The sequence below is a fragment of the Dermacentor variabilis genome, chromosome 10, assembly GCF_050947875.1.
Source record: "Dermacentor variabilis isolate Ectoservices chromosome 10, ASM5094787v1, whole genome shotgun sequence".
NCBI lineage: Eukaryota > Metazoa > Arthropoda > Arachnida > Ixodida > Ixodidae > Dermacentor > Dermacentor variabilis.
The window spans coordinates 24,312,935-24,340,254 of NC_134577.1; the positions used below are offsets into that span (position 1 = coordinate 24,312,935).

Below are 27,320 nucleotides of genomic sequence, written 5' to 3' on the forward strand. Positions count from 1 at the left end.
CGGGAGGGCGCTGTACCATCTGCGCTAACCAGCGGGTGTATTTTGTAAATAGGTGAACATGCACTTACAGAATATTACCCCCCACCCCACACACACACACACAAGATGCTAGCAGAATACAGAGCAAGGCTAAATTGGTCCACAAGCACAGGAACACTGATTAGTAGCCGGTTCTGCATTCTCCCTGGGCTTACGCAAGGTAACAACAAATGTTACGTAAATATCTTCATTGCAACAAACTTAAACGCTGTCAAGCTCATAATTCCTTCATTAGAACGAAGCGTTCTGTGCCTTACTTCACGGGGTTTGGCGAGTTTGCTAGGTCGGCTTCGTGCCGATTAACGCGGGCGGTACCGTTTTAGAGCAATGGTAAACTGGACTTACAGCGGAAACGGCATGACAAAAAGTGGACGGATCCCAGAGGCGGAGTAAGTCGCGGTCACGCGGTTCTCGCAGTGAGGGAGTTTTTTCGCACGACTCGCTGATTTGCCGGGGCAAACATGTGATGCGTCGCAGAACATGAACATTTTTGCAACACCTAATTCATCACTTCGCCAATGCTTTGCCACATACAGCTTTGAAAGCATACTCTGAATCGTTTTTTTATATATATACCGATGCCGCCCTATTCACCAATTACGACATCCTTTCAGATAAATGTTTCATTCATTCATTCATTCATTCATTCATTCATTCATTCATTCATTCATTCATTCATTCATTCATTCATTCAGAAGCAGACCTGCTGGGAGGACGTCCCCAAGGGCAAGAAAGAGCCGGCCAGCTACAGGATAAGCTACAAGCAGCTCAGGTCGCTGTGGAGCCACTCGACCGACCAGCTGGAAACGCTGGTGGCCGTACTCAGTTCCCTGGATTTCCTGGTGGCGCACTACGAACGAATTCCATCGGTGAGCACAGACGCGATGAGGCTCGTGCGTTTACGTCTATTCCGAAAGAATGTCAAAGTTCTACACTGACACACACTTTACAAGTTGTAGAAGCTTCACCAACCGCTTATCGCACGTAAAAGAATTATTCAAGAAACTTATTCTAGCCTTCAGAAAATTATTGAAGGTTAGAAAATACTTATCATGTTGATGAGGACTAAACTTTACTGTTCTAAGAGAGCGAAGTCTTCGACCCAAGTGGGCGGCCTTCTTATTCCAGGTGGCCGTCTGCTACGGTAGCTAGCCGGTGCCTCAGGGTTGGCGTAGGACAATTCGTAAAGCACGACTTACACAAGCTGCACACATAACAGCTTCGGATTGTGATTCGAATACACCAGAATTCTGTTACGGGGAAACTCAAAGAAAAATCCCTTTTCCAGCTGCCGTCTTAGGTCTGCCTTAGTGGCCGCCGCCGCTAGGCGGCGGTACTGTTTTTGGGTGAGCACAGAACAAGCCCCCGAAAAAAAAAAAATGCCAGCGAACTATAGGTTAACAGCTTCGCTGTAAAAAATATATATATATAACAGGTCAGAAACTTCACGTCACCACTCTTTTTACAGCGCTGGCGAAAACAAGACGAAACCATCAAGCACGCACAGGGTGTCCGCTTGACATGAGCTGACGTTATTTGCGTGAAGTAGTGCATTTACCAGCAGAAATATCACGCGCCCTCATTTACTCCTTTTCCTTCGCTACACCAGTTGCAACCGCACGGACGTGATATGTGTTCACAGCGACTGGCCACGGTGGCCATGTCGTTCCGCTGCCGAGCACGAGGTCACGGGTTCGATTCGAGTCGGCGGCCACCGCGTTTCGGTTTTAGGTGCTCCACGAAGAATCTCTAGTTGATCTAAATTAATCTGGAAAATCTCGACTACGGCGTCCCTCCATAACCAAGTGTACAGTTTTAAGGACTTCAACCCGACAATTCTAATTGAGCTCACAGTGATGGCGTACGCCAACGCTTGAAGAACAGGAGCGATTAGGGTTGAAGACAAGCAGGCGCGGATTCTAGCCCAACGCTGCTCCTTTTTCTTTTTTCTTTTTTGCAGGAAATGTCCCTCGGCGATGAAGAAGAAGCCTTCTGCGTCGTGCCTTGGTTGACGACCTCGCTACAGACGAGGTCGATGGCCTTGGGGAACTCTCCAAGCAGCGACGCGCTCGTGTTCTTCATCGACTTCGCAGGACTTCTACCAGGTGTGTATCCGTCTCAAGTGTGATTCTGTATTCTTGGTCAAAACAAAGGTGACGCCCAGAGAAATAGAAGCCACACTAAAATCTTGAGTAAACGAGCAGTATGTGCCACAAAACTTACTAACTATAGCATGTGCAGATGGAGGATGCGCGTATTTCTACACACTAAGAATGAATGAATGAATGAATACTCGCGCGCGGTCAGGAGCAATATAAGGAAACACTGAATTTGCTTTTAAACAAAAATCACGCGTGATCTGCGGATTCAAACCTGTCCTTGTCTTTCAAGCTTCCCCCCCCCCCCCCCCCCCCCCCCAAGTAGAACATTACCTCACGAAACTTTTCTGCGGGCAGCGTGTTCTGACTTTTGACGTCCTGACGTGTGTTTCACGCACGCCCTGAAGTGAATCATTCGAACGCGTTGTCTGTCGTCGATTTTTTTGAACAAATGTTTATTTCAATTAACGCTGTTCTTTAATCATGTTTTTAAAATATATTCTGAGCATAAGTAATGTGCGCGAGAGAACCATGATTGAAAATGGGTCTGACACATTGTCAGGCACTGGTGCCTTTTTAAGAACAGAAACAACTGTTTCTCACTGTCGTTGTCCGACAACAAGAAAACACTAAATTACTGTTCCACGTTTGACTCCAACATTTCAAGATATCTGGTTGTGCCGGACGAAGCACACGCAGCTTCATTGGACATGACAAGCAGAGCGAAAGCATGCTCCGTCAAAAGATTAAACGATGTCTCTCCGTCAGTCGAAGAGCTCTAACGAAACAAAACAGCTATATGTATAGCACAAGCGGTTGTTCATAACGCCCTACCTATTCCAACAGTGCTGCCTAGCTGAGTTTGCTCTAAGACGAAACCTTCGTTCTGCAGTGGGATTCTTCACGCGCCTGGTGGTGCGCCTACTGCGGTGGTGCGACTGGCGGGAGGCGACCTTCGTCAACGGCTTCGCCACCATACCCTTGGACCGCGACAACGACCTGCTGCTCTAGCTGCATCAGACGGCGCCCAGTCAGAACCGAGGAGGATCCAGGTGAGTCAGGTTAAGAGACAATAGTCAACTAGGGTGGATGAGGTTGAGAAAGCGCTCCTTTGTGTTCATCTACCACTTTGTCGCCCTTTGTGGAATCCGTGAAAATTGAGATTTTCGGTCCTTGTGCGCCGCTCGTGCAGATTTGGGTTTGCAATCAATACAGCGCGTAGGGCGCGCGGCGACTGTGTTATCGCCCTTAGACCTTATAGGGAACATCACGGCGGCGGCGACGCTGGAATGGGCCTGGAGGGTCTATACATCGCAACAAAAAAATCCAAAGTTGTCAAAATGTCGAACTCCTCAATGAGGCGTCGGATAGTACAAATGCTGCTTTAGACGCTTGATCCAATCGATCAATCATACCGGGACAAGTAAGTCTAAACATACGACTTTGGTCAATCAAACCTACCAGTCAGCCATAGAAGAGATTGTTCAATCATTCCCTAAATGCACGAACGGTGACTCCGTACCCCTTATTTGTATTTCCTTATCTTTTTCTTCTTCTTCCTTATTATCTTTTTTCGAGTAGATATGTATCACATACGTTTCTCACTCAAATTGAAATTTCCATAAAGCCCGAGTGCTAACGACGCAAATGACGGTAACATCAACAACTGTCGGCGTTGGTAAACAAAATGGTAAGCAAGGACGAACGCATTGGCGCGCATTAAGGCTAATTGGGCTGATGAAATCGCGGTGTTTCCCTATTCCGCACAAACCTCGTCCCCGTTTCTCGTCAGCGCAGGTGGTCATACAGAGGACGAGTACGATGGAGAACTGGATGGGCGGAATCCCTCAACCAAGCATCTGCGAAAAGGTATACCCCTCCTGCAAGTAGTACATGGCGTAATCTGTATGGTGTATACCTATAACTGCAGAAGTCACGTGTTACCTGACCACTGCAAGGATGTTCATGTCTCCCGCCATGCCGTGAGTGGCACTTGCTAACACTCCCAGGGCTATCGATTCACTACACCCGAGTGCCCCACGCAACTCGAACCAGCTACTGTCTCCTAGAAAACGCTTTCGTCTAGCGTGAATAAGACCAACTGTCTACGGTTTGAAGTCGACTTGAGCAACTGCTCAGGCTATTTTTCGAAAGCTCGATTATGCTAAATATGAAGTATTCGTTATAGTCTACAGAGCATCACTTCGACCCCAAAAGTTGCGCTGTGTGCTCAAAAATGCCCAATGAAGTCACTTCAGCAATGAAGACGGGAGTTCGAGTATTACGCGAAACTTTCCTTGCGCTGCGGCTTCACGGCATCTCGTATCACATTGCCGTGAAGCTGCACCACGATTTAAACAGACAGGAGTGAAAACTATAATACGACTGAGCACAGAATAGGGGCATGTTTCTCAAAATCTACCTTGCGGCAATATTAATTGTCTGGAATTGTTTACATAAAGGCCCGGGGATTGTTGAATGCAACACGTGCGCCGGTTATGCGCTATTTTCTTTTTTTGTTCACTTCTTCAGGATTGCAATTGAAAAGAGCTGGTTATTTGCGAAGGCGAATTACACACAAAAAAACATGTGGGCGAAGCGGACATGCTTTCGACGCCTGTCCTGTTATGGCTGCACGCCTTTACGTTAGATCATTATTTCACCTTTATCTAAGATGTCGGAGAGAGAGAGAGAGAGAGAGAGAGAGAGAGAGAGAGAGGAGATAGATAGATAGATAGATAGATAGATAGATAGATAGATAGATAGATAGATAGAGATAGATAGATAGATAGATAGATAGATAGATAGATAGATAGATAGATAGATAGATAGATAGATAGATATCGCTTTTACTTTCTTGTTTTATAAAGGTAAACAATATACTTAATCTGCGCTTAGGTTCCTGCCCACTTGCATCAATTCAAAGTACCACGAACCTTGCCAGGGCATTTTGTGGAGTTTATGCAGCAACACTAAAGTGAGTTAGTTCTCTTCAGACTGTTCTGTTGAAATAAACGAATTCGCTTTGATCGCGCAGGTGGTTCACCTGATCGAGGCCGAGATCGAGGCCCTCCGGGAGCTGTGGTACACCCGGCTCTGCTTCAAGTGCTTCGTCACGTGTCCCTGCAAGTCCTTGCCGTGCGCACTGCACTCGTCCAAGGACTGCCAGGACCAGAACTGCCTGCACTTCTTGCCCCTCGACGAATGCCTGCACAGAAAGGTACTGCGCCTTAACGTCGCGAGAGCAGACATCGCTGGGCGCCATTCCTTCTGGAGGTGAATCACGCAATTATGAGCCGAGCGACATGCTCGTAAAGGCCTTTGACTGAATCAAATCAATCAAATCCAATTGATATCGAATTTGCACTGCAACAAGTGCGCATCCTGTAGCTCCAGTATATATAAACAATGTGCAAAACAATGGGGACAGAAACCAAGGAATAAGAGGGGGGTTAAAACATGGCGCCTATGACGTATTTCCCGCTGTAAAAATGCTTCCGATGCATGCAGTTAGCAAAAGCATAGCTTTCGAGTTCTGAAATTGTTACCCAGAGAGAGAGAGAGAGAGAGCCGTCGTTGGGGCGTGGATTTGGACACCACTTGTAGAAGCCTTGCAATAACGTCATTCTAGCCTCTGAAAAACTGCTCTCCTGGCGTCTCGCGAGGTCGTTCTGTCACTTCTGTCGTTGTTCTGGCACATATGCGCCAGTAGCGTTTCGGTCGCGTCTCTATAACGTTGAAGCAGGTTACCCGAGGCAGGTGGCCTCTTCTACCATTCGTTCCCGGCAGTTAGGGTCTGTCAGATACGCTGTATACGTAACGCTCATTAGCTAAAAGCACCGCCTCGGACAGTTCGGGACTTTCAGTGACAAATAATCGAAGCGATGCACTGAACTGACGTCATATTAGCCGCCATGTTGGAGTACCATCACGGCAAGATGCTGTGCCCGTGACGTCCCATGCAAATTGCCTATGGGAACGCTATCACTTGCGGCGAAATGTTTCTTAGTTGTCGGTCCTTGCACTGTGTACTGACCCTTTCTCCTTTTTTTTTAGCATCGTTTACAATGAATCCTTTCCGACAATTCCCAACTTTCAGTAGTTCTATTGCACATCTCCATGTACCACGCCTTGCCCACCGGCAAGTTCTGTTGCGCTCAGCAACGGCGTTTGCCACGCAGGTGGTGTACTGCGACTACAGGCGAGTCCAAACAGAGTTCGTGAGGCGGCACTTCCCTTACGCATCATTTCACGGAATGAGGGGATACAGTTGAGTATACGGCCTCGACATCCTATATACCACCCTGTTAATGTCTTTAGTTCAAACAGTTACACTTCAAAAGAATGTTCCATGATGCCTAGCGCTGCTTGCTTTAACAAGTGAATTTCAATGAAAGAGCTGAATTTTAGACAGTTCTAGCTTATCTGCAAGCTTCTTACCGTCTGTGCTCAGCCAGGCTACCGGAGCTGTGGACAGCAATCGCCAGCGAATGTACCGACCCCTTGTAACACTTTGTCTAACTACAATGTGTTTGAAAAAAAAAAAGATGTGTCACGTGAGTGTTCTCGACGATGCACAATAATAAAAGGACTGCACGTTAACAATTACGTCCCTATACCAACGCTCGGCGATGAAAGCGCGACCACCGAACAACCACGTGAACTGGCGGAAGAGGCACATCAAAGTTACTCACTCAAAAATACTCGAAGGTCTATTAGTTGATTTAGTGCCGAGGCTGTTTAGCGTCGCTGCGACACCGCGAATTGTCCATTCAAGCTACCCAACTTGCGCGATCGCAGGCGCAGGCATGCAGCGAGCTTCGAGCGCCACCGCGGTGTGGGACCCGGACCAGCCGCCGCTGGGGTTCTCGGCCTTCGGCTGGGAGGAGCGGTTCGGGCCCTGGGAGGAGCCTCCCTGGCTGCGGGACGCAGCCAAGCTGCTCGAGTCCGGAAACACGGGACACGATTGGCTCGCCCTCGCGAAGAGGCTGGGTACGCTGTTCGCACCGAGCACAAGTAATATGCAGTATATATACGCACCTTAAATTTACCGGACGATGCACTAGTGAACGTTACATAGAGACCCTTCCATTAGAAACGTGCGAAACACGTCAGTGCCAGCAGCTGGAGGCCTGCCTCACTTGCGTCGCCGGTAATGCCGTTCGATGCTCTAGCCACCATTGCGCGCAGCATTTCCTGCAAAATTACCGGAAGTAATTCCGGTCCTACTGTGCGTGGGATCTGCAAACATGGAGCTTTAGGCAGCATCATAATGATGGTTAAATTCACTCAATTTTATTTATTACATATAGTTTAGGTACACTTAAGTTTAAATATATATACCGAAGTAAGTCTCAAACTGTAAGGGCGAGACCTCCTGTTAATACTTAAAGAGAGAGAAAGAACTGTTACAGTAGAGGATTAATTGAGCATATGAGAGAAAGTATATTGAGTATATGAACATGTGCCGATCCAATATGCTCACAAACTGGATACGTGGGTTATGGATGATGTTTATGGGTGATGTGATGTATCGTTTTACCAGCTGCCGTCGGCAACTGCTCGCAAATTGGAGGTTTTCCTGCCAACCCCGTGGTGCGTAAGCCTTCTGACTCCGACCGCACTACTACCACTGCTTGCGCGCAGGCTACACGGACAAGGAGCTGAGTCGCTTCGTGGAGGAGACGAGCCCGGGCGTGGCGCTGCTCCGAGACTGGCGCGAGAGCAACGGGGCGACGCGGTACTGCATCGACGTGCTCATCTCGTGCTTGCAGCAGATCAGCCGGCACGACGTCGCCAGGCTCATACAGGAAGAGATGGGTGAGCGGGCGTCACTTTTCTCTCACTTTTCTATCACATTTTTTATGCTGTCTGCCTTGTACTGCCGGGATGTGGGGCCAGTCAATCTGCGTTTACGTAGCAGCTTCTTTCCCGCATTCCACACCACACATTGTATCTTTGCCTCGTGTATGAATATGTAAACATTGAAACACAGTGGTGAAATAAACTCCAACTCCAACTCCAACACTGCAAGTTTGCCGCCCCTATTGTTATTAGTAGAGCGGCATGTCGCGAACCAGAGATTAATCAGAGATTATCTCCGGTTGGCTACCCTGTACTGGGGGAGGGGCGAACGGATGCGACAGGTGGGAGAGAAAAAAGAATAAAAAATTAATGAAATGAAAAAATATTGAAAAACATACATACACACGATACACACGAACTGTTTCTATGGGCACTGTCACTCAGTCTGCGAAGGCGTGCCTAGTGTTACGCAGTGTCACCGTACAATCCTACGTCACACAGTGTACAGTCACAGTTAGTCATGCGGAGAACGTGTAGCACACGACTACTATATCTCAACAAATGCTACATCGTCTACCAAAGAGGCAGTTTACAACTAGTATCACGGTCTTCGGTTATTCCACTTGGACGGTTCCATCTACCCCGATACGTCCTGCAGTACAGCAACAGGGCGAACTGCACGACGAGCGAACTAAGATGTCCTTGCGGAGTGACATACATCTCCCATCTCATCGATTCTTCCGAAGCATAGCGATGAACGCCGTTGTCAAGTATACGTGCACAGCTGCACCTGTATAGCGGGACGCATGCGCGCTCTCAACCAATCACCGACACGCAGAACCCGAATCACTGGCGCCGCCGGTGTTCATCAGCTACCAGTGGGACGCCCAGGAGGTGGTGCTAAACATCCGCCAGCACCTCGAGTTCTCGGGATTCCCCTGCTGGATGGACGTGGGACAAGTGGGCGGCGGAGACTCGCTATACGGAAAGATCTACGAGGGCATCAGCAGGGCAAAGGTGCGTGGGTGCGATGCCCGAGTGTCTGACGCGCACAAAGCGCACGACTGCGCTGGTACACTGCGCGGCCGTGTCAGTGTGACTGAGGACCCTCACGATCACGTTAGGTTAGGTCATGCCAATTTGCAGCTAACTAGTGAATTCGTAAACATATTAATTAGATGCGCTACTTATTTACAATATTTAGGCTGTGACGTCAATGAATAATAATAAAGGTTCAAATAATTAGTTTAGGCTAGTTTGTGTTAATGAGGTGTAGTCCTATGCTAATTGCCTGTCTTGTATTCGGCGCAGTTACTTGACGTATACATACACATGTAAAGTCGAGAGCAAAAGTTTGGTGACCAGAGCTGGCACTAAAGTCTTTTTTTTCTTCGCAGACTAGGCATAAAGGCGGAAATCAAATGGTACTACCTGACTTTTCACACGTGCGCCTGTTCCAACCAGCGTCTCGCATTAAGATGATTTAACGTTGCAGGGCTAGATTCTTTTTTTGTCTTGTTGTTGATGCCGTGGTCCCCAGACTCTTGCTCTCGGCTGCACGCAATTCAATGTATATAGAAATCCCCATAGTACATTCGACGAAATTAATTCATCCGTCCTAAGGCAGGCAGGCTTGCCTAGCACGGCCTGAGAGTTCATCCGTCGGAAAGGGAAGAAGGTGTCCGCGGGCCAACATTTAGGCCTTGTGGGGAATGCCCGAACACACTTCACCACCCCCTCCACCTCCTCCTCGGCAACCAGGTGGTGCTGTGCTGCCTGACTCCGCGATACGCCTCGTCGTCGGCGTGCGCCCGCGAGCTGAGCCTGGCCGACGTGCTGCGAAAGCCCATCGTGCCCGTCATGGTGGAGCCGACGCCCTGGCCCCCGCCGGGTCCCCTGGCCGTGGTGCTCAGCGCGCTCGTCTACGTCGACCTGTGCGGTCAGTATGCGCTGGGACTGTCCCGCTGACGCGCCATGATCCGCCGAGATCGTTGGGTTTCCTTTCCGTGCGCAGGTTTAACGCTTTTTAACTGACGAGAGTTACTGTGCGAGTAAGCTTTCTTGTCTGAAGCCTATAATATCATACGTGCTTCCGAGATCGGTGTATTAACATCCGTGCGCGCCCAAATCTCGGAAGCAACAGCCGTAATTGCCCGAGTGCACTTTCAACTTACTAAATTCAATAATTTCACTACACAAACTTAAGAAGTTGCACTTACTGCCTGCACTAATCAGTGGAGTTCCTTGTCCGATGCCTCCTATGTGTCGCATGTGCCTTCGAGATGGATACATACGCGAAGGTGTGCTCTATAATCCATACCGCCCTGTCCCGTAAATTTCTCATTTCAATCGCTCGCTGCGCGTTCCTAAACTTCTCAAGCTTCCTCGCCAACCTCCAAGTTTGGGCCCCATAAGTTATAGTACCGGTAAAATGGAATGACAGCGCGCTACTATTTTTTTTTTCAAGGAAGAAATGCGTACACATAGTATGCCCGTATGTCATTCAAGGATATATACTCCGCGAGTTCCGGTTTACGGCGCCGCCATGTTGGGGAACCTATAGGCCTATGCACGCGCCTGTTGATAAGGTTCCCCAAGATGGCGGAAGCAGACGACAGCAGCGGATGTGACGTCACGTGCATACCGTGTATACTGCGATATCGCAACGGATGCCGCACAACGCGCAGGCATCGGCGGCCACGGCGGCAGCGGCCGACGCGCCGACTGGGAGATGCGCTTCCAGGAGATCGTGGCGCGCGTGGCCCAGTTCCTGGCGCCGCCCGCCAGCGCGCCCAGGCCGCACTCGAACAAGCACCGGGCCGCCGCCGCCACTCTCGCGCCGCTGCTCGCGCAGCACGCGACCGTGACCGGCCCCGCCGCCAGCGCCAACGCCGCCTCGTCGACCAACGCCGCCAGGGCGGTGACACCGTCCCCCAGGGCCAGCTTCAGCCAGGCCAATCCGGTCCGGAACGACGACGAACGGGTACTCAGCGAACGACCTTCTGAAAGCGAAACTCTCTTGGCCTATAAGAGAACTGAAATATGGGCAAGTTTGTGCAAATGTGCATGTTTGCCGCATTGGCGAAAGGAAGATGGCGCTATTGTGGCAAACGTGCATTTGTATGAAACTTGGCCAAACTTCGGATATTATAACTTTAATTTCTTGTACACGGGGCTCTGTTACGTGTTCTGTAATTTTCCATCTTGCAATGCTGCCGTCTTCTCATAGAAGCGCTCGTCCTGTGGTTTCATTGCGATAGCAATTATATGGATACTCCAGGCACATTTATGCCGTCGCCGTCGCCGTGAGGTTCCGTATAAAGGCCAAGGGCGATAAGGCCATCGCCGCGCGCCGTATGCGGTATGTGCGAGTGAATACGTGCGAGGGTGAGCCGGCGATCGCTGCTCAATCTCGTGCACGCAGGAAACGAAGGGGGGGGGCGCAGGGCTACGGATGAAGGGTCGGGAGAGGAGGGGGGATTCGATCGCTCGACCTCGTGTTTAGCAGCCCAACATCACAGCCACTAAGCAACCGCGGCGGGTGGGTTTACGAGTTTATACGGCCGACAAAACTACTATCCTTACTTCGTATAGCTGTCCACTAATTGCTATCGCTATCGATGTTTCGCCTTTCCGGCGAAGCCGCGACTTTTTCTTTCATGTCTTCGTCTTCTTTTCGTTACCACGAGGAAGCTTTAAGCTTCGGGCCAACTCTGATTTCCCTATCCAAATAGATGTAAAATGCAGAAATACTTTTATGAGACAACCACCGGACTAATATGATTTATATATGTTTTATTTGAGAGATAAAGTTAAACTGGTAGTGACTAAGAATCAAAATGCTGATTGAAGGCTTGGAACGATTTTACAAAATTTCTCGAAAGTGAGTAAGTAAAAAAAAATATTGAAGAACAAAGTTTACAAATCCGCAACTCTGCACCAAAAACTGATATCATAGTTTTGTAAAGTTCATCTGTTAGAACACATCAAGCGGAGAAATTCGATAGATCGATTCCCGGCGATCGCAATATCAGCTTCAGACACATGTTGCACAATCGCTCACGCCAAGATAGCGCATCAAAGGCAAAAACGGCCATCAAAAAAAAAAAAAAAAAGACTATCTTTCATACGAGCTGCCTATACATGTTGGTAAAAATAAGTGACGTTCTCGTATCACACGTTCGTGTACAAAGTTGACGCACGGAGTCCACCCAGATTTAGTAAATTTGACCAACAACACCGAAATATTGAAAATAACCGATCTGCAGTTCTGCCATACCGCAGTACGCTTATAACGACTCTGCAGATGGAAGAAATGTGGCGAAACTAACATTCCACTGGATAGTATTATTTGCATCTTGATGGGACATAACTCTACACGCAGCGTTGTTCCTCATCGATGGAGTTCCATCTAGACTGAACAGTCAGTCTTAGCAAATCAATAACTTCGGATAGCTCAAAAGAGACGAAGAACGGAACACGGGATACAAGACGGGCGCTATACTTTCGACCAAAGCTTTATTGCGAGGCATCAGTAAAGTTTCGTTCGTTCTCCGTCCTCGCTTCACCGTTGCAACTTGAAGCTTCTCGGACGATGATCGGCAGTTGTTGATCAAACGCAGGCAGGAAACGATGAGATCAGATGTACAAGAAATATTTATACGTAAACTTTTCTATATACATGGCAGGAAAAACAAATACATTACAAACTTGAACAATTGAGAAACAAAGTCTCACTCTTCGACTGTCTCAATGACTGTTAGAGCCCAGACTCGTTTTAACGTACATAGTACGGAGGCTCACTGATCTATCAGCAATCCTGATTTCAGCCAAGTCTAACGTACATGGTACGGAGCCTCACTGATCTATCAGTAATCCTGATTTCAGCCAAGTCTAAGGGACAGCACGTCGTCCCGATTTTTATAGCCCAAATATACAAAGAAAAAAAAAGGCGGTAGGGCCGTTGGCCCGTCCCACAGGTTCAGTTGCCAATCAGGGTCAACCGTTTGTTAAGCCACAACCCACAGGGATGGGCTTACTCTTAAAAATAAACATATTGGAAAACAAAGCTCTTTTCCTTCTTCGCCAAAACTCCGTTGCCCTCTCATTTCTCCGTAGTTAGTGACGGGCTCAGCAAAACACGCCAGGCCCGAACAAGTTATCGCTAGACCGTTTCAAATCCCAACGGCGTCTAGGCCGCAAATGTCTCGGAAGCAGGGGCATCGATACCACGTAGTGCGGCCGTACTCAAAGTTTGTCCGCGTGGGAGACTGATGGCCCGCCTTGTCCTTCAAACTTATTGTCTACAAGACAAAGCTGTCCGAGTGCGTTTTTCCAAGACGCCGTCGTCCGAATGCACTCTTTACGTGTGCCCGCATTCCTACAGCGTGCACTGTAAGCTGGCCTTCGACACCACACAGGCAGTCGCACCCAACAAGGCTGGCGATTGCGTTCCGGACGCGTAGAAGATTAGGTCCATGCTCAGTACATGCGGCACGGGGTCAAAGTTGCTAAGCCCTTCTTGACCTCGGCGGCGTCTCCAATTAGTCAGGTACTCGGAAGCCAGATCCACAATACCTTGTACAGCGGTCCCTTTCAAGGCTGGTCTGTGTGGACTCGTGTGACCGTCGGCGGACTGCCAACACCGTGCGCACAATGCCGACTTCCCGGAATCGGCACTCGCCCACCTGGCACCTGCCGCGACGCGTCACCCAACACCGCGCGGTGCCTGTGACCCCACATAACCTCCTGAGACCCCGCTATGGGGATTCGTCCAATATATTGGACATTGAGATATGAGACAGTACTCCTGTGACAAGGCTTTCATCCTCATAAAACCACACTGTACAACTTATTGGACACCTGCTTGCGCCATCTATGCAGCATTGATGAAAATACATCGTTCAAATTCCCGCCGAAACAGTTCCACAATGGCGGCATTAAGCGGCGCGGCGTTTTACGGCAGCTGCCGGAGAAGTAAGCACTGTTTCTCGTATTTCTACCTGCTTTTAGGGCATATCTTTGATTTTATAATAAAGTTGATACAACAGCGTACGCGCAGGATACAAAATTTTAACTATTCGCTCGCTTACCTTTTTTTACTCTTCCTTTGATTTCGCGTGTCCATTACGTTGGACGCTAGGACTCAACCCGGTTATTTTGACCGCGCTTTTTCAATGGCCTTGTTATGAACAGTAGGCGAGTACTGATGGCGTTTAGCGGCTTGCGGACGAAATTGCTTATTTTTTTCTTCGGGGGACCGGCCTCGCGTGTCTCATGAATTAATCCAATAACGTTTCTTTTTTCAATCCATGGCTTCGATCCGCAAGACACCTACTGTCGCAGATGGTCTCGTAAGGCAAAAAAATATCAATATCCCTCTACCAGATATTGTTCGCATGTACAACTTCAACATGGGCGTTGTTGACAAGGCAGACCGAATGCTAAGTTACTACAGGATAAAAGCAGGCGTGAACAAGTGGACAATCAGAGCCATCTTTCACCTCTTCGACATTGCCCTCAACAACTCCTGGGTGCAGAACACGCGGGACATACGCTCCGTAAAGAAACAGCGGAAATAAATACTCAAATATATGCAGTTCCACCCATCTGTTGCTGAGACTCTCGTGGCTCAAGGGAAGAAGCAGGATGAAACGAAGAGTGAGAACGAAGCCGAGTGGCATCCGCCATCAAAGCAGGCTCGGCTGTCTCCTCGAGAACAGCAAGAAAAGAGCACTACATACTACTCAATACTGGCAGACACTGCAAACACTGCCCGTTGCAGACTACAGGGCTGCGACATGAAAACGAAGTTCTTTTGCACCAAATGTCGGCTCTTCTTCTGCATCACCAAGGACAAACAGGTGTTTTGAAATTGCCCACGGGAAGTGAACACAAGAGCGAAATTTTTTTTTTGAGCAGAGGAATGCTCTTCTTATGTACTTTATTGAATACTTTGCCTTTTGAGTTGTTAAAATATTTTTGCACATGAGTTTTGCGTAATATCCGCTGTATGTCATTACGTGCGCCCTGGGTGAAGAAAGACCGGGTAGCATCCCAATGTCCAATATATTGGACATCGCGCTGAGCTGAAATTATCACGGCTATTGAAAAAACATTTAACACTTTTCACCTTCATAACCATCCTGATTTATTCTGAAAGTTTGGTAAAAATCTGTGCACCCAAATGCATCCCGGGTCTCAGGAGGATAACACAGCAACTGTCGCCCGGCTGACACGGGGGCAAGTGAACCCCCTCTCTATGCACAAAGCACGTGGCCGATTCGTGACACTTAAGAACCCGAACAATCAGAGCGACCTTACAGCATCCATCGTTTACGTACGTGACAGCACCTGAACAAGGAACGAAAGATGGAGGAAGTCAGACTGGTTATCGCCCCACGTAGGGTTCGCACGTGCGAATGAGACTTTTACATTGTGCAACAGCAGCATTCGCGAGTGGCATCATGAGGAACAGCAGCTCCTTATACTCGTTAGCGAAATGGACGGCGCGCTAACCGCTATGAGGTCGTCCCTCTTCATCTCGGCAGCCTCTGCTATGAGGGCGAGTCCGGGTCGCGATATACTGTGCCAGCATTATCGAAGTACGGCCGGCATCCGCAATCGCGGCAGTGAGCCGCCAAATGCTGCTAACTGTTGCGCGGCGCGCGTAACTGTAGAACACTTTTCTGCACTGTACATCAGGACACTGACGGTATAGCACGTGGCAGCCCACACACATGGATTATTCTATACGCACGCATGCCACGGTTTGCAAGAAGTCCACAGGCATATTGGGAGCCGAAGACTATTACGTCATCACCCGATCGGTGACAGAGCGGTCAAGGTACACGACTTTGTCTGGTCGGTAGGCGGAAGGTTCGAGATTATTGTTGTGGTGGGGTGGCTTCAATGTCACCCCGATTCGGGCTGTTCGCTGGGTGGACTGCGTTAATGTGGTCCCGGTTGGCCGCCGACGCATACTCGTCCTAACTTTAGGCGAGGGTTCTTCGTGGTCACGGTTACCACTCGCCCGCGCGGCCGGCCCTTGCAGGCGAGAAGGGGCGGCTGCAGACGACGGGGGGAAGACCGTCTGCGGGCGGGTTGGCCACAGTCCACTTCGTTCATTTTTTTTTTCGTTTTCGAAGTAAGAACGTTTAAGAGCAGTATGCTATATATAGACAGCACGTAGTGTGCGTGCGTATGTGCGTCTGTGCGCATGTCCCTGTGGCAGATTGCATAATTGTAGTCGTTGGAACTGGACACTCAGACGCCGACATTAGTCTTCCGACAAAATAGATTTTGTGACCAACTAATTAACAAGATGTCACTCACTGATTTTTTTACGAATTACTTTACGACACACGTTGCAATTGGCGAATGGGTCGTGTTTTCCAATTAGGTAATGCGCATGCGCGTATCCTCGCCCCACCTGCATCCCAAGCTGCGCCGCCATTACCGCAGGGCAGGTGTGCGAAGCGGGCGCGATTCCTTCCATGATCCGCGGGAATTTTCTGACCTTGAGGAAGTGAGCAATAATTTTCGTAGGTGTTCTGAGGGACAATATCTGCCAAGGAAACACTTCAGCGGTACGTGGGAAAGATTGCAAGCAGTTTCGTCTACGAAAATGACACCGCGAACTAACGCTAGAGCGATCTATGCTCGCCGTTTGCGACGAGTCTCATGCCGGACCCTGGCTGTATACTGTCGTTTGCACAGACCGGTGTGGGATGTGGCGTGGAATGTTGAATGTATGCGTACTGGTGTGGCGCGCACGGTCAACGTAGAACAACAAAAACAACAACAAAAAAGCCATGTTACCAGTGAGCCATGACGCGATTCTTGCTATATAGGTGAGGCAATTGAGCCTGCGTTCTGGTAACAGCACGACACCAGCGCTGTGAATAACATTCGAATCGCACTTACCACCGCCGTATACGACTGATTCGGCAGTCTCGACGATGTTTTAATCTACCGCCACGTATAATCGTGGAGTTTATTATTTTTTTTTTTTATTATTGGCTGAAAAATGCGTCAAAAGGAGAAATGTCGCGACACAGCCCATCCAAATGCACCGTACACGAGACCAAAGCGACGCACTCGCGGTGTCGAATTATCCCTACTCGTAATCAATTAAAAAGTGATCAATTAAAAAATTTAATTAGCTATCTTTTGATAGTTGATTATGCATTTCGATTTCCCGCGCGTGTCCACCTGTCTGAGTATACTGGTCAAGGACTACAATTGCTCTATCTGCCAGAGGCAATTACATAAAGAATTCTGATGCAGCAGAAGCTTGATGTGGGCGAGTTGGTTTTGCATACTTGAATAAAAGAGCGCTACGAAGACGCGGACTAAAAGAGGAACATGTACGACGTACAAGGCGCCTTGCCCGTCGTACATGTTCCTCTTTTAGTCCGCGTCTTCGTAGCGCTCTTTTCTTCAAGTACATAAAGAATTCTTTATGGTCTAAAAAAGAAACGTAACTGGGGTGGCTATAATGCATGCAATTCATGGTTCTAGATAGTCGTGCGGCAAATCATTCGCCGCAAATCCCACCGTACCCTTCTCCAGCCTCCCCAGCATATTTTTTTTCTTTCTTACTATCGCGGAAGACTCGGCGCTCAACATGCCGACTGTCGCGTGTCCAATTTTAACCTTTATGCACCCTAGAACACATATTTCTTTTAGAAAATTTATTGCTCCAAAAACAGACACGTTGTGTTGTGACGAGTGCTCTTGTGTTATAGGACAAACAAACGGCATTGACGCGAGTTTTCAAAACAAAATTAGGCGATCATCTCTCTCTCCCCTTTCTCTCTCTCACACCCTCTCTCCCCCGTCTCTTCCTTTCTCTCTCTCTTTCTCCCCCTCTCTCCCTTTCTCTCTCCCGCGGCTCTCCCTCCCCTTCTCTCCCTTTCTCTCTCCCTCTCTCTCCCACCCTCTCTCTCCCTTTCACTCTCCCCCGTATCTTCCTTTCTCTCTCTCTTTCTCCCCCTTTCTCTCTCCCTCACTCTCTCTCTCCCTTTCGCTCTCTCCCGCGGCTCTTCCTACCCTTCTCTCCCACCCTCTCTCTCCCTTTCACTCTCTCCCGTCTCCCTTTCTCTCTCTCTTCTGCCCCCTCTCCCCCTTTCTCTCTCTCCCCCGTCTCTTCCTTTCTCTCTCTCTCTCCCAAAAGGAACTACAGTCCGCCGCGTCCGTCCCAATGGACGACGACCGAGAGTCCGACGCCAGTAATCCGGGATCGCCACAGTCCTGGGACCGACCGAACCGAGTGATCAACCGAGTTGTTCGTTGCTCCATCTGCGTCATCATCTGACACGAGCGCCACGCCCGTTGGGACTGTTTAACCATAATTGTGTACATAAATATTTGTTGCCGCGGCTTGCCATGTACATCACGTCTCCCGCTCAAGTCATTTCATTTCCCCAGGGGGTACACCACCCATATATACATATATACGTTACGTGAAGGCACAGTAGGGAGACTGTTTAGTGGCTATATTTGCAAGTGTAGCAAGCACTGGCGTACATGGAAGCCAGCCAACATCAAGCAAGACACTTCCTCGTCATCAGATCAGCAGAGGCCTCTCATGGGAACGTCTTGTCTTGTATCCTCAACAGTGGCGCGTACCCACTATGGGGGGATTGGCCAAGAAGCAGGCGGTTTTCCGTATGCTTAGAAGTAAAGCGAAGCTATATATATATTTGAATAGTGGAGCGTGGGACGATAGAACTGTACCCCACTAAATCCGAGGGTCCGTATCATCGTCTTCGAGTTGCACGTAGCAATATATACCATAGGAAGCCAACAAACAAAGACACCAAGGACAACACAGGGGAAATTACTTGTACTTACTAATTGAATTAAAGAAATGATAGATTAAAGGAGGAAATTAAAGGATAAAATAATTTCTGGAGTTTCTCTTTTCTTCAGTGGCTAACCTACAGCTTTTCTCGGTCGACCTATCTTGCCAGAATCTGGATAACTTCTCTTACACGGATGCTACGAAAAAAAAAAAAGGACAAACTGAATTTGTTTGCGTCCTATAGGCACGGCGTTCGAAATCGGACGTGTGGCCTACGGTATTCATCAGGTAGCCCGTGACGTCACAGATGTTACAAACGGGTGCACGACAACATTTAAGAAGCCTAAAGTATTCCAAGACAGAATTATATGTGGCCAGTAGTTTATCAGAAAGAAGGATAAAGTAAACCACATCCGGGGTATCACGACATGTCGTCGTCGACGTAACTGCGTGATTGAGCTTTCCCGCTGTAGACCATGTAGGCTGAACGCAGTTCATAATCTCTGTGACGAGCACAACGCTTATGACGTATTTGCAAGAACCCGTGACATCTGCACTGAGGTAACTGAGGTCAACGGGAAAATGACTTGCCCTTCACTCGAGTGTACCAGGTCATGTTCAAAGTAGGTATCACGTTTTTGTTCTTTCGTCCATATCCGCTTTAGTGCTCGAGTAATATCAACGACATACAGTCACAACGGCTGCAAGACTGGAAGGTTGATTTCACCGCTAACCGTTTCAACCAAAAGCAGAGAGCTGGCTTATTTTTTTTTTTATTATTATTCACGGTTGTTGAAGCTATCGGCAATAACGGTCGGGCAGAAGCTCGCCTTGAACCAACAGGTTCATTGATCTGTATGTCTGTGTCCCCAATCATGACCGAAACAGCAAGCGTACGCGTCGTAGTGGAAATAGCTGATGTTGCTTACAGCGCAGTGATGTCAGTGATTAATGACCTGAATGGTTACTTCGTTTGCGTAACAGTTCAGTCGTCCGAGTCGCACTTCCCTTTATTTGATAAACGTTCAAACTTGAAAACAGGGTCAGTAGTTGATAACGCTGATGCCGACAATGCCGATGACGGCATAAAAGTCAGGAGCGAGCACCTATTCTCTTAAATCTTTTTTTGCAGTTTATTTAGACATTGTTTTTTAATTTAAAACAAACACTCTGCAGGATTGGCCTAGAATGGGGAGGCAGTATGAAAAACAAAGATAAAGCAAAAGGCTAACTAAACGGAACGTAAGCGCAATAACAAGTGTGCGAAAGACTGCTCAGCCTCCTAACTGGACTTCTCAAGAGCGCCTGGTGTCGCGCGAAAAATCCGGACAGCACCCAACAGCAGACGCGATCTCGGATCAAAGAGGCGGTTTCGGTTTCGAAACGCCCGTCCGCGAAGTTCCGCCGCTCGATTCCAGATGGCGGCACAAGCCTGCGGGTCGGTGACGTCAGAGGCTGCGCCGGCCAGTCACGTGGGACGCGATTTCGCGATACGAAAGGAAAACACGCCGCTGCTGGAGAGGGCGGAAAAAAAGGAAACGGTGTGCTGAGAGAGGTCCTGCGAGCACCGCGAGCGCACCGCCGCCACCACACACCGCTCCTCTTTCTCAACACCGCGCCGGGGCGGTCGTCGCGCCAGCAACCACCGAGTCGCGACGACGCAGCACCAAGACAGAAGAAGCACTGCTGCAAACCGGCTTTCCGCTCCAGCCCGCGTCCCATCCTCGACGGCAAAACGCCGGCACTTTTTTCTTCACAAGTGGCCTTGCCGAGCCCGCGACGGTCGTTCCTACCCACCATGCTACCCGTTATCCTCATCGGCATCATTGCACTGCTGTGTGTTCAGGTGGGTACCCGCCTTCTCTTATCGAGAGAGCAGCGCCCCAAACAAATGTCTCTTCCTCTTCCTATCCTCTCGCTAGAAGATCAGGCGCCGGCAGTATGCGATGCTGCCCGCTTTTTCAGAGACGCGCGCTGTGACGGTTCTCTGCGGGAACGTATTTCGCCCGGCTCTCCGCCGAGAAAGCCTCGGATTTTTTTTTAAAAGTAGAGGCTTTCTCTGCAAACCACTCTCCGCCACAAGGTGGGAGCGTCGAGCAGACGGATGTGTCGCCCGTCGTATCGTTCAAACGAAATTGAGGATGGTTTATTCATACAGGATGGTTCTTTAAACACACTAACCCCCCATTTGACATAGCCGCCAAACCCTTCTCCTAACGACAGAACATCGAGCGGACGATGCGACTACGCTTTGAAAGTTATACCGATCAAGCGAAACCACTCTTCTTGCGAGAACTTCAAACAGCTAGACGGCGTACTCGATGGAATAAGGATTATTTTAAGTCGGGAGAGAGTTTTGAAAAAACGCCGTCTGCATACGATACATGCATATACAAACGACACTGTGAGTCTCCGGATGTGTTTCGGCGCTGAGATCTTCGAGCGGACGGCAAGGCGAGATACGATGCGAGACACTGAGCCCGTTCTTTCTTTCTTTCTTTCTTTATTGATTTATTTAAGACAATGAACAGATTGTCTTAGGGGACACGGCTAAAGGCAAACACCCGTACATTGGCAGCAACATGGCATTGGCAGGCTTTCAGGAGGTCACACATGAAATTATAGTACACATTTTGAACACTTGAGTACACAATTCGCGTAAGAATAAAGAAAAAAGGTTAAAGTTTATACAGTTTTCTAATAAATTGAAGCACAACAACAACAGGAAAAAAGAAGCATGTACGAAATTTTTCATACCTGTAGCTGAAAGGTTAAAGTTTACACAGTTTTCTAAAAACAACAAGAAACATGTACAAATTTTCTATACCTGAAGTTGAAAATTTCTTTTAGTCTTCGGATAGTAACAATTCTTTGACCGTTTTCTTAAAGTTTTGCTTTGAAATTCCAGAATTTAGCAGGTCCAATACCAAGGGGTAGTCGTTTAGAAGGTTAGGTCAGGTTCAGGTTAGGTTCAGGTCGCGACATACAACGTTCAGCGACCGAAACAAACTGCATTGACAGGGATTCCGACTTTTTTGTATACACAGTCGACTCTTTCGCGGCAGTTACAAAATAGCGCTTTTGGAAGGTTAAACCGTGTTCTGCCCATAATACGGAGTGGCCGAGGCGCGAAGTCGCGCACAACACAAACCGGTCGCGCCGGGGACGTTCCCCCACAGCGACTCTCTTCCATTGTGTGTCCAGTCGCGGAGTCGCTTTATTTTTTTTTTTTTTTAACCTGCCGATTTCACAAGTACGCTCGTCGTTTAACCCTGTCCTCTTTCTGTTTGCGTCCCGCAAACAACCCCTTTTTCTAGGGGGGCGGCCTTTGAGCGGTGTGTGCACTCTAAAAGCGCACCGCAATCGGACATTGCGCTCTGTCCCCGTCTTGCAACGTTTACACCGCTCGAAATCCTTTGTCGGTCGAAGTGAAAAGGGACGCTGACAGAGCCTGCGATCAGTGGTTCCGGTCGCCATTTCAACTCGGGGAGTTTCTCAGGATTCAACTCGGGATTTCTACAGAAGGAGAACACGTGAGGATCGCTTTCCGGACCGATATCAAAGAACCAAGTCCTCGTCAAATGTGTTACAGACTGACAAAGTATACAGCTTTCCTAATCACCACTTGTCATTTAAAACAGTACCCGGCTCGCAGGCTGTGTGGCGTTCACCTGCTGAGAACGAGGTCCACGGTTCGACTCCCCGTCGCAGAGGCCCCATTTCGATCGCGGCGCGAAAAAAAAAAATCGTGTACCGCGCTTTTGCTGGTCAGAAATTAACCTACCATAGCCGATGCACTGGACGCTATTAAACTCGAAACTGTTAAAACAGTTCCTTTATTCATAACGTTAAGCTCGTGAAGCGGTGCTTACGAAGTCTCCGGCAATCAAAGGCGCATAGATTTCCTTGAGCCAGAAAGAGAAATTCTGTCATTATCATCATCAAAATGCATTCTTAATCATTTCAGTGCGAAGTGAAAAAAAAAAAACTATCGCGTGACACATTCTTGAAGACGAGAACTTTCCCGATACGAGTCCAACGAGAAAGTTTTTTTTTTTTTTTTTTTTCCCAGTTCGGCACGTCTGCGCTGTTTACACGCAAGAAGTAGTGGCGCACGGATTACGCGAGAAGTTTCGCGCTGGACTATTTCTCTAGCATGGCACTGCCACTCTATTACCTATACCGGCAACCGATCGAACGGTGATTTGCTGCAACCGATCGAACGGTGATTTGCTACACTACTTTAACGCGTCGCCTCCTGCGAACGGGTATCGCCTCGCGCGTGACTCTGGTCGCTCCTCAACAAATGCGGTCGTCGGCGTGTTTCGCTGTGACACTCGAGAGAGCCGTACTAAATATCAAGGCGTTTGTTGTCTCTTTCGCAAGCCTGCGTGCAGGTTACCCTGTAGCGTGCAGAGTAAGGGCGCCGCCGCCGGCTCGGAACCAAGACGCGTGTCCGTGAGGTCTCTCCCTCACCCACACCTCCTCTCTCTCTCGCCAATTATCCCGCGTACCTTGACACAGTCCGAGGTTGCGTACGCGCGTCAAACACCGCCTTGCGCCACACGAGGCCTCGGCCACTGGCGTTCACCCTTGCCACCGCCGCTAGTCCATTGTGAGGGGGTCAGAAGAACGAACGAAAGAAAGAGAGACGATTGCCTATGGTTTCCTCGTTTTCCTTTCTGCCTGGATCTCTTAATGAACCTGTCGCAAACTACCCGAGGCCGAGTGAACAGCATCCGGTTGCTGGCACAAACACAATGTCTTGTGTCTTGTTTCTTCCTGCTGGCAACGGCGCTATAGAAGGCGTCGGTGTGATTGCACATTACATCAACGCATACACAGTATACAAGACGCTGCAGGCCAGCAGAAAAATATATAATGAAAAGCTATCGTTACGACAACTTGACTAGCCGGAGGCGAGCCTACATTGGCAGCTTGAAACGATGCTAATAAAAAAAAATAAGTTGAACAGGTTACGCAGGCCCTAAGAAAAAATACACACCTTACAAGTCCTTCATTCTAGGGTTTAGAGACAGAGATGCAAGAATATAAATGGCGCGAATCGCTAAATATGCAGCAGATGATATACTAAGCATGGTCTTAAGTAGCGCTAACTTGACGAGGCACAAGAGAGGTAAACACCACCAAGTGCTACAACTTTCAACTGAAGTTTATTGGTTCACTACACACACACAAAAAAAAACATTGTTTTCTTCCAATAACCTTCAGTTGAAAGTTGTAGCACTTGGTGGTGTTTACCTGCCTTGTGCTTCGTCAAGTCAGCGCTACTTAAAACCACGCTTAGTGTAAACCAACTATAGCCCAACTTTCCGTTCCTATTAAGATAAAATACAACAGCTGAAATTGAACATGATTATTAAAGACCACCGGCGGAAAAGTTTCTGGAATGGAACGCTTCAAAGAACAGGTCTCAAAAAAAAAAAAAAAAGGATCAGGAGATTGATGTAGTGCGGCATAAAAACACGCTCAGCGAGAATAACAATGGGGAAAACCGGGTGACTCGATTTCTTTAAGTGACATGCAGAAATAATAAGGCAATAACATCAATCGGAGGAATGGAAGTGGACGAAAAGACAAATTGCCCAATGTGGGAGGAGTCCAACGCATATTCCGCGTCCGACGCTCTCTCTCTCTCTTTCTTTCTCTTTTTCTCTCCCCCCCCCATTGAGCAACCCGCCCTGGTGGCACAGTGGCTTTAAACGCCAATCACGGGCGACCTTGCGCCCACTCTCATTTATCAAAGTGACGTTTCCAAATACCTTGTTTCTTGTGATATCGGGCAAACTGTGACGCCAGTCGCACGTACGCTCAACGCACCTCGAGTTTGCATGCTGTTAGCTCCAAAGTGGGCAAAGTCTGCCTATAATGCTACACAACGAAATGCGCGGCCGATGGTGGTATCGAACCTTCGTCCTCCCGCACAGTCCAACGCTCTAACCATGCGCTCTAACCAATACGCTCTAACCATATTAGGCCACGATCGTGACAGCTAGCTAGCGCTTCGAAGCGCTGTTTTATGTGCAACTCTCTTCAGGATCGACCTTCAGTTTCTCTCAAATACTACAGACGCATCCAAATTGGGTGTAGTCAGCCTATAATGCCATCGCATTAAAAGAAGGCCTTCCGGGTGCGATGCTTCCACCTGGAGTATTTTGATTACCGAATCGACGCGGTATTAAGCCGCGTGTGCTCGCGCGGAGGTAGCACGTTAGCATATATAGTCCGTATACCCACGATTTCAAATATCGTACGAGTTTGCATTTCCTCCGAAGATATCAGCGAACCGATTGTAACATCTTACGGGCTGCGTTACGCTATACACATGACACACGACGTGCAAGCATTGTCTTCTGTATTAACTGAAAAAATTCCAGTTGAGTCTAGTTGACCATTTCGGGCATAGCTGCGTGTCCGCATCACCGAATGAGCCACTTTGCACAACTGGTCACAGATGACTCGACCACTGGGCCTGTAAAAAGTATTTACGTCAAAAGTCGTTGCCAAAATGCCAAACAAGAGAGCCATTAAAGCGCTTCATCTGTGTCTCATTTCGTCCTTGTATCCTTGTGTATATTCGTGTGTTAGTTGACTACCGATTGATTGATTGATTGATTGATTGATTGATTGATTGATTGATTGATTGATTGATTGATTGATTGATTGATTGATTGATTGATTTTAACGTGCCGGCGCAGCACTGGCGCTTTGAAGGGTGCCGTTGTGGAAGACTTCGGATCAATTTTCACGATCCGGGGTTATTTGACGTTCAACTAAATTTGAGCACACAGGTGTTTGTGCATTTTGTTCCCCTCCACCGAAATGGGGGTCGAGTATCGAACGCGCGACCTCGTGCTCAGTAACAAAAAAAAAAAAAAAACATAGTTCATAGCCACTGCGCAACCGCGATCACTGTGAAGCGACGAATTTCGAAATAGCAAATTCGCAAATCAGCCAACTTGGTGCAGAAGTTCGTGCAAGTTGCCAAGCTGAGATTTCCTTTTTCCTTTGCTTACGTTAGAGGGGGGTGAGGGTGGAACGCAGTCTGTATTTTTATTTTTTTAATGATACGCGATGAACTAATCACCGATAACAATATACCTATATGATGCCATCCATGGGTAACTGGTGCGAAAATATAGAAATGGCACCGCCGCCTGTCTTTCCGGCGTACCAAGTCTGCGCTTGCTATAGATGTAAAAGACTGGCCCTTACAGCCTATACCGGTCTATACAGCTCATTTCTGCCTGGCGTCCCTTTAGGCGCGATCGTTAACTTCTATCAGTGCTCCCTGGTCAGCCCGTTTTCCAGTCTAGTATAGTAGCAGAAGTAACTGGTTTCTCATTTAAATGAGGTAAATCAAGGAAATGAATACAAGAAAAAAAAAATTGCTGCCGACCGCACTAACTGTCTGGCGCAGTCTGCTGACACCCCAACCGCACACCCCCGCTTTACCCAAACCGCAGTTTCGTACAAACATCCAATTTAACGGACCGTGTGGTAACAAAGAGGAGGAGGGGGGGGGGGGGGTTACGACACAACGCGTCCTCTGACGACCGGGGGCGCACGTATACGTAGTGCAATGCGCTTGCAACGTTCACCGTCTTTGGGGCGGGCGCCACGGGCACACCACGGCGTTCCTTCACGCGTGAGTCGAATGTCGCGCGCAACGCGCTCGATCGACCCTGCGACGTAACAACATACAATGGCAGCAGTGCCACGTGTGTACAGCGGACGCGTCTTGTTCACGCACCACCAGACACGACCGCTTGCTTTATGTTTATTTTTTTTATTCTTTAGCTTGTTGGTCGCGGAGGTCAGCGTCGTGGCGCGAGTGCCCGGAACGCCCACGGTGGGGTCAATGACATCCAGATAATTTCGATGACCATACTGTGCGATAATTGCGATAATACATACTGTGCTTCGGCTCCACCATACCTACCGTAGCGAAGAATAAAAGCAATGTTCATCGCATAACGCGGTAGATTCACTCAACGCAGAAAGGGCCAATCAGTTGCGACCGTGTGTCTCCAAAAGAGGCGTATACTAGTCAGTTTAGCTTATCTATGGGGCACGATAAGCTACTAACGCCTCCCTATCGTAGGCTTACCTTTTTTTTTTTTTTTTTTGCCTACCCTTATCACACGGGCCCATGCTATTTGAGTAGTTCATAAAACACGTCTGGCCATAAGTACGCGCATTCCTTATGTCAACAGTCAACACAATAGTTTACGGACCAAGGGATCTCAGAAAACGATCAACTTCGAGCAGCCTGTAACAAGTAGTTAGTAAAACCGCGAACATATAGGCGAATACTATAGGCTCCGTTGTGAGGCTGCATGCGCAGGTATTCAGCTTTTTCTCAGGTCTCGTGTCCCGTAAAAATTTTGTCGCTGACTGTATTTATAGTTTATTTGTAGACAATCTACAGACATTCCATTAACTAAATAGGTGAGTGCAAAATCGCCAACTTCCTGACGACGTTCGATCGAGTAGGACTACCAGTACAATATCATAGATTATCTGCCGTCGTCCCGTAGGCTATGGCT

At 48.4% G+C, this 27,320-nt stretch overlaps 2 protein-coding genes across 3 annotated transcripts in view; both read left to right on the plus strand.

The window, feature by feature from the left end:
• LOC142559944 (uncharacterized) overlaps positions 1 to 18,774 on the plus strand; it is a 48,697-nt gene extending 29,923 nt beyond the window's left edge. Inside the window, exons 12-24 of the mRNA XM_075671646.1 lie at positions 735 to 908; positions 2,000 to 2,144; positions 3,031 to 3,142; positions 3,331 to 3,356; positions 3,931 to 4,007; positions 5,176 to 5,358; positions 6,320 to 6,407; positions 6,939 to 7,130; positions 7,785 to 7,958; positions 8,782 to 8,960; positions 9,705 to 9,882; positions 10,631 to 10,926; positions 18,121 to 18,774. Of these exons, the coding sequence (XP_075527761.1) occupies positions 735 to 908; positions 2,000 to 2,144; positions 3,031 to 3,142; positions 3,331 to 3,356; positions 3,931 to 4,007; positions 5,176 to 5,358; positions 6,320 to 6,407; positions 6,939 to 7,130; positions 7,785 to 7,958; positions 8,782 to 8,960; positions 9,705 to 9,882; positions 10,631 to 10,926; positions 18,121 to 18,261 (1,965 nt within the window). The 3' untranslated portion in view covers positions 18,262 to 18,774. The remainder of the gene's footprint in view (positions 1 to 734; positions 909 to 1,999; positions 2,145 to 3,030; positions 3,143 to 3,330; positions 3,357 to 3,930; positions 4,008 to 5,175; positions 5,359 to 6,319; positions 6,408 to 6,938; positions 7,131 to 7,784; positions 7,959 to 8,781; positions 8,961 to 9,704; positions 9,883 to 10,630; positions 10,927 to 18,120) is intronic.
• Positions 18,775 to 20,271: 1,497 nt separating this feature from the next.
• Positions 20,272 to 27,320, plus strand: part of LOC142560154 (gamma-interferon-inducible lysosomal thiol reductase-like) — an 82,712-nt gene continuing 75,663 nt past the window's right edge. The window contains exon 1 of one of the 2 annotated variants that reach the window (XM_075672022.1): positions 20,272 to 20,596. In XM_075672022.1, the coding sequence (XP_075528137.1) occupies positions 20,549 to 20,596 (48 nt within the window). In that variant the 5' untranslated portion in view covers positions 20,272 to 20,548. The remainder of the gene's footprint in view (positions 20,597 to 27,320) is intronic. The other variant, XM_075672024.1, reaches the window with a different exon arrangement.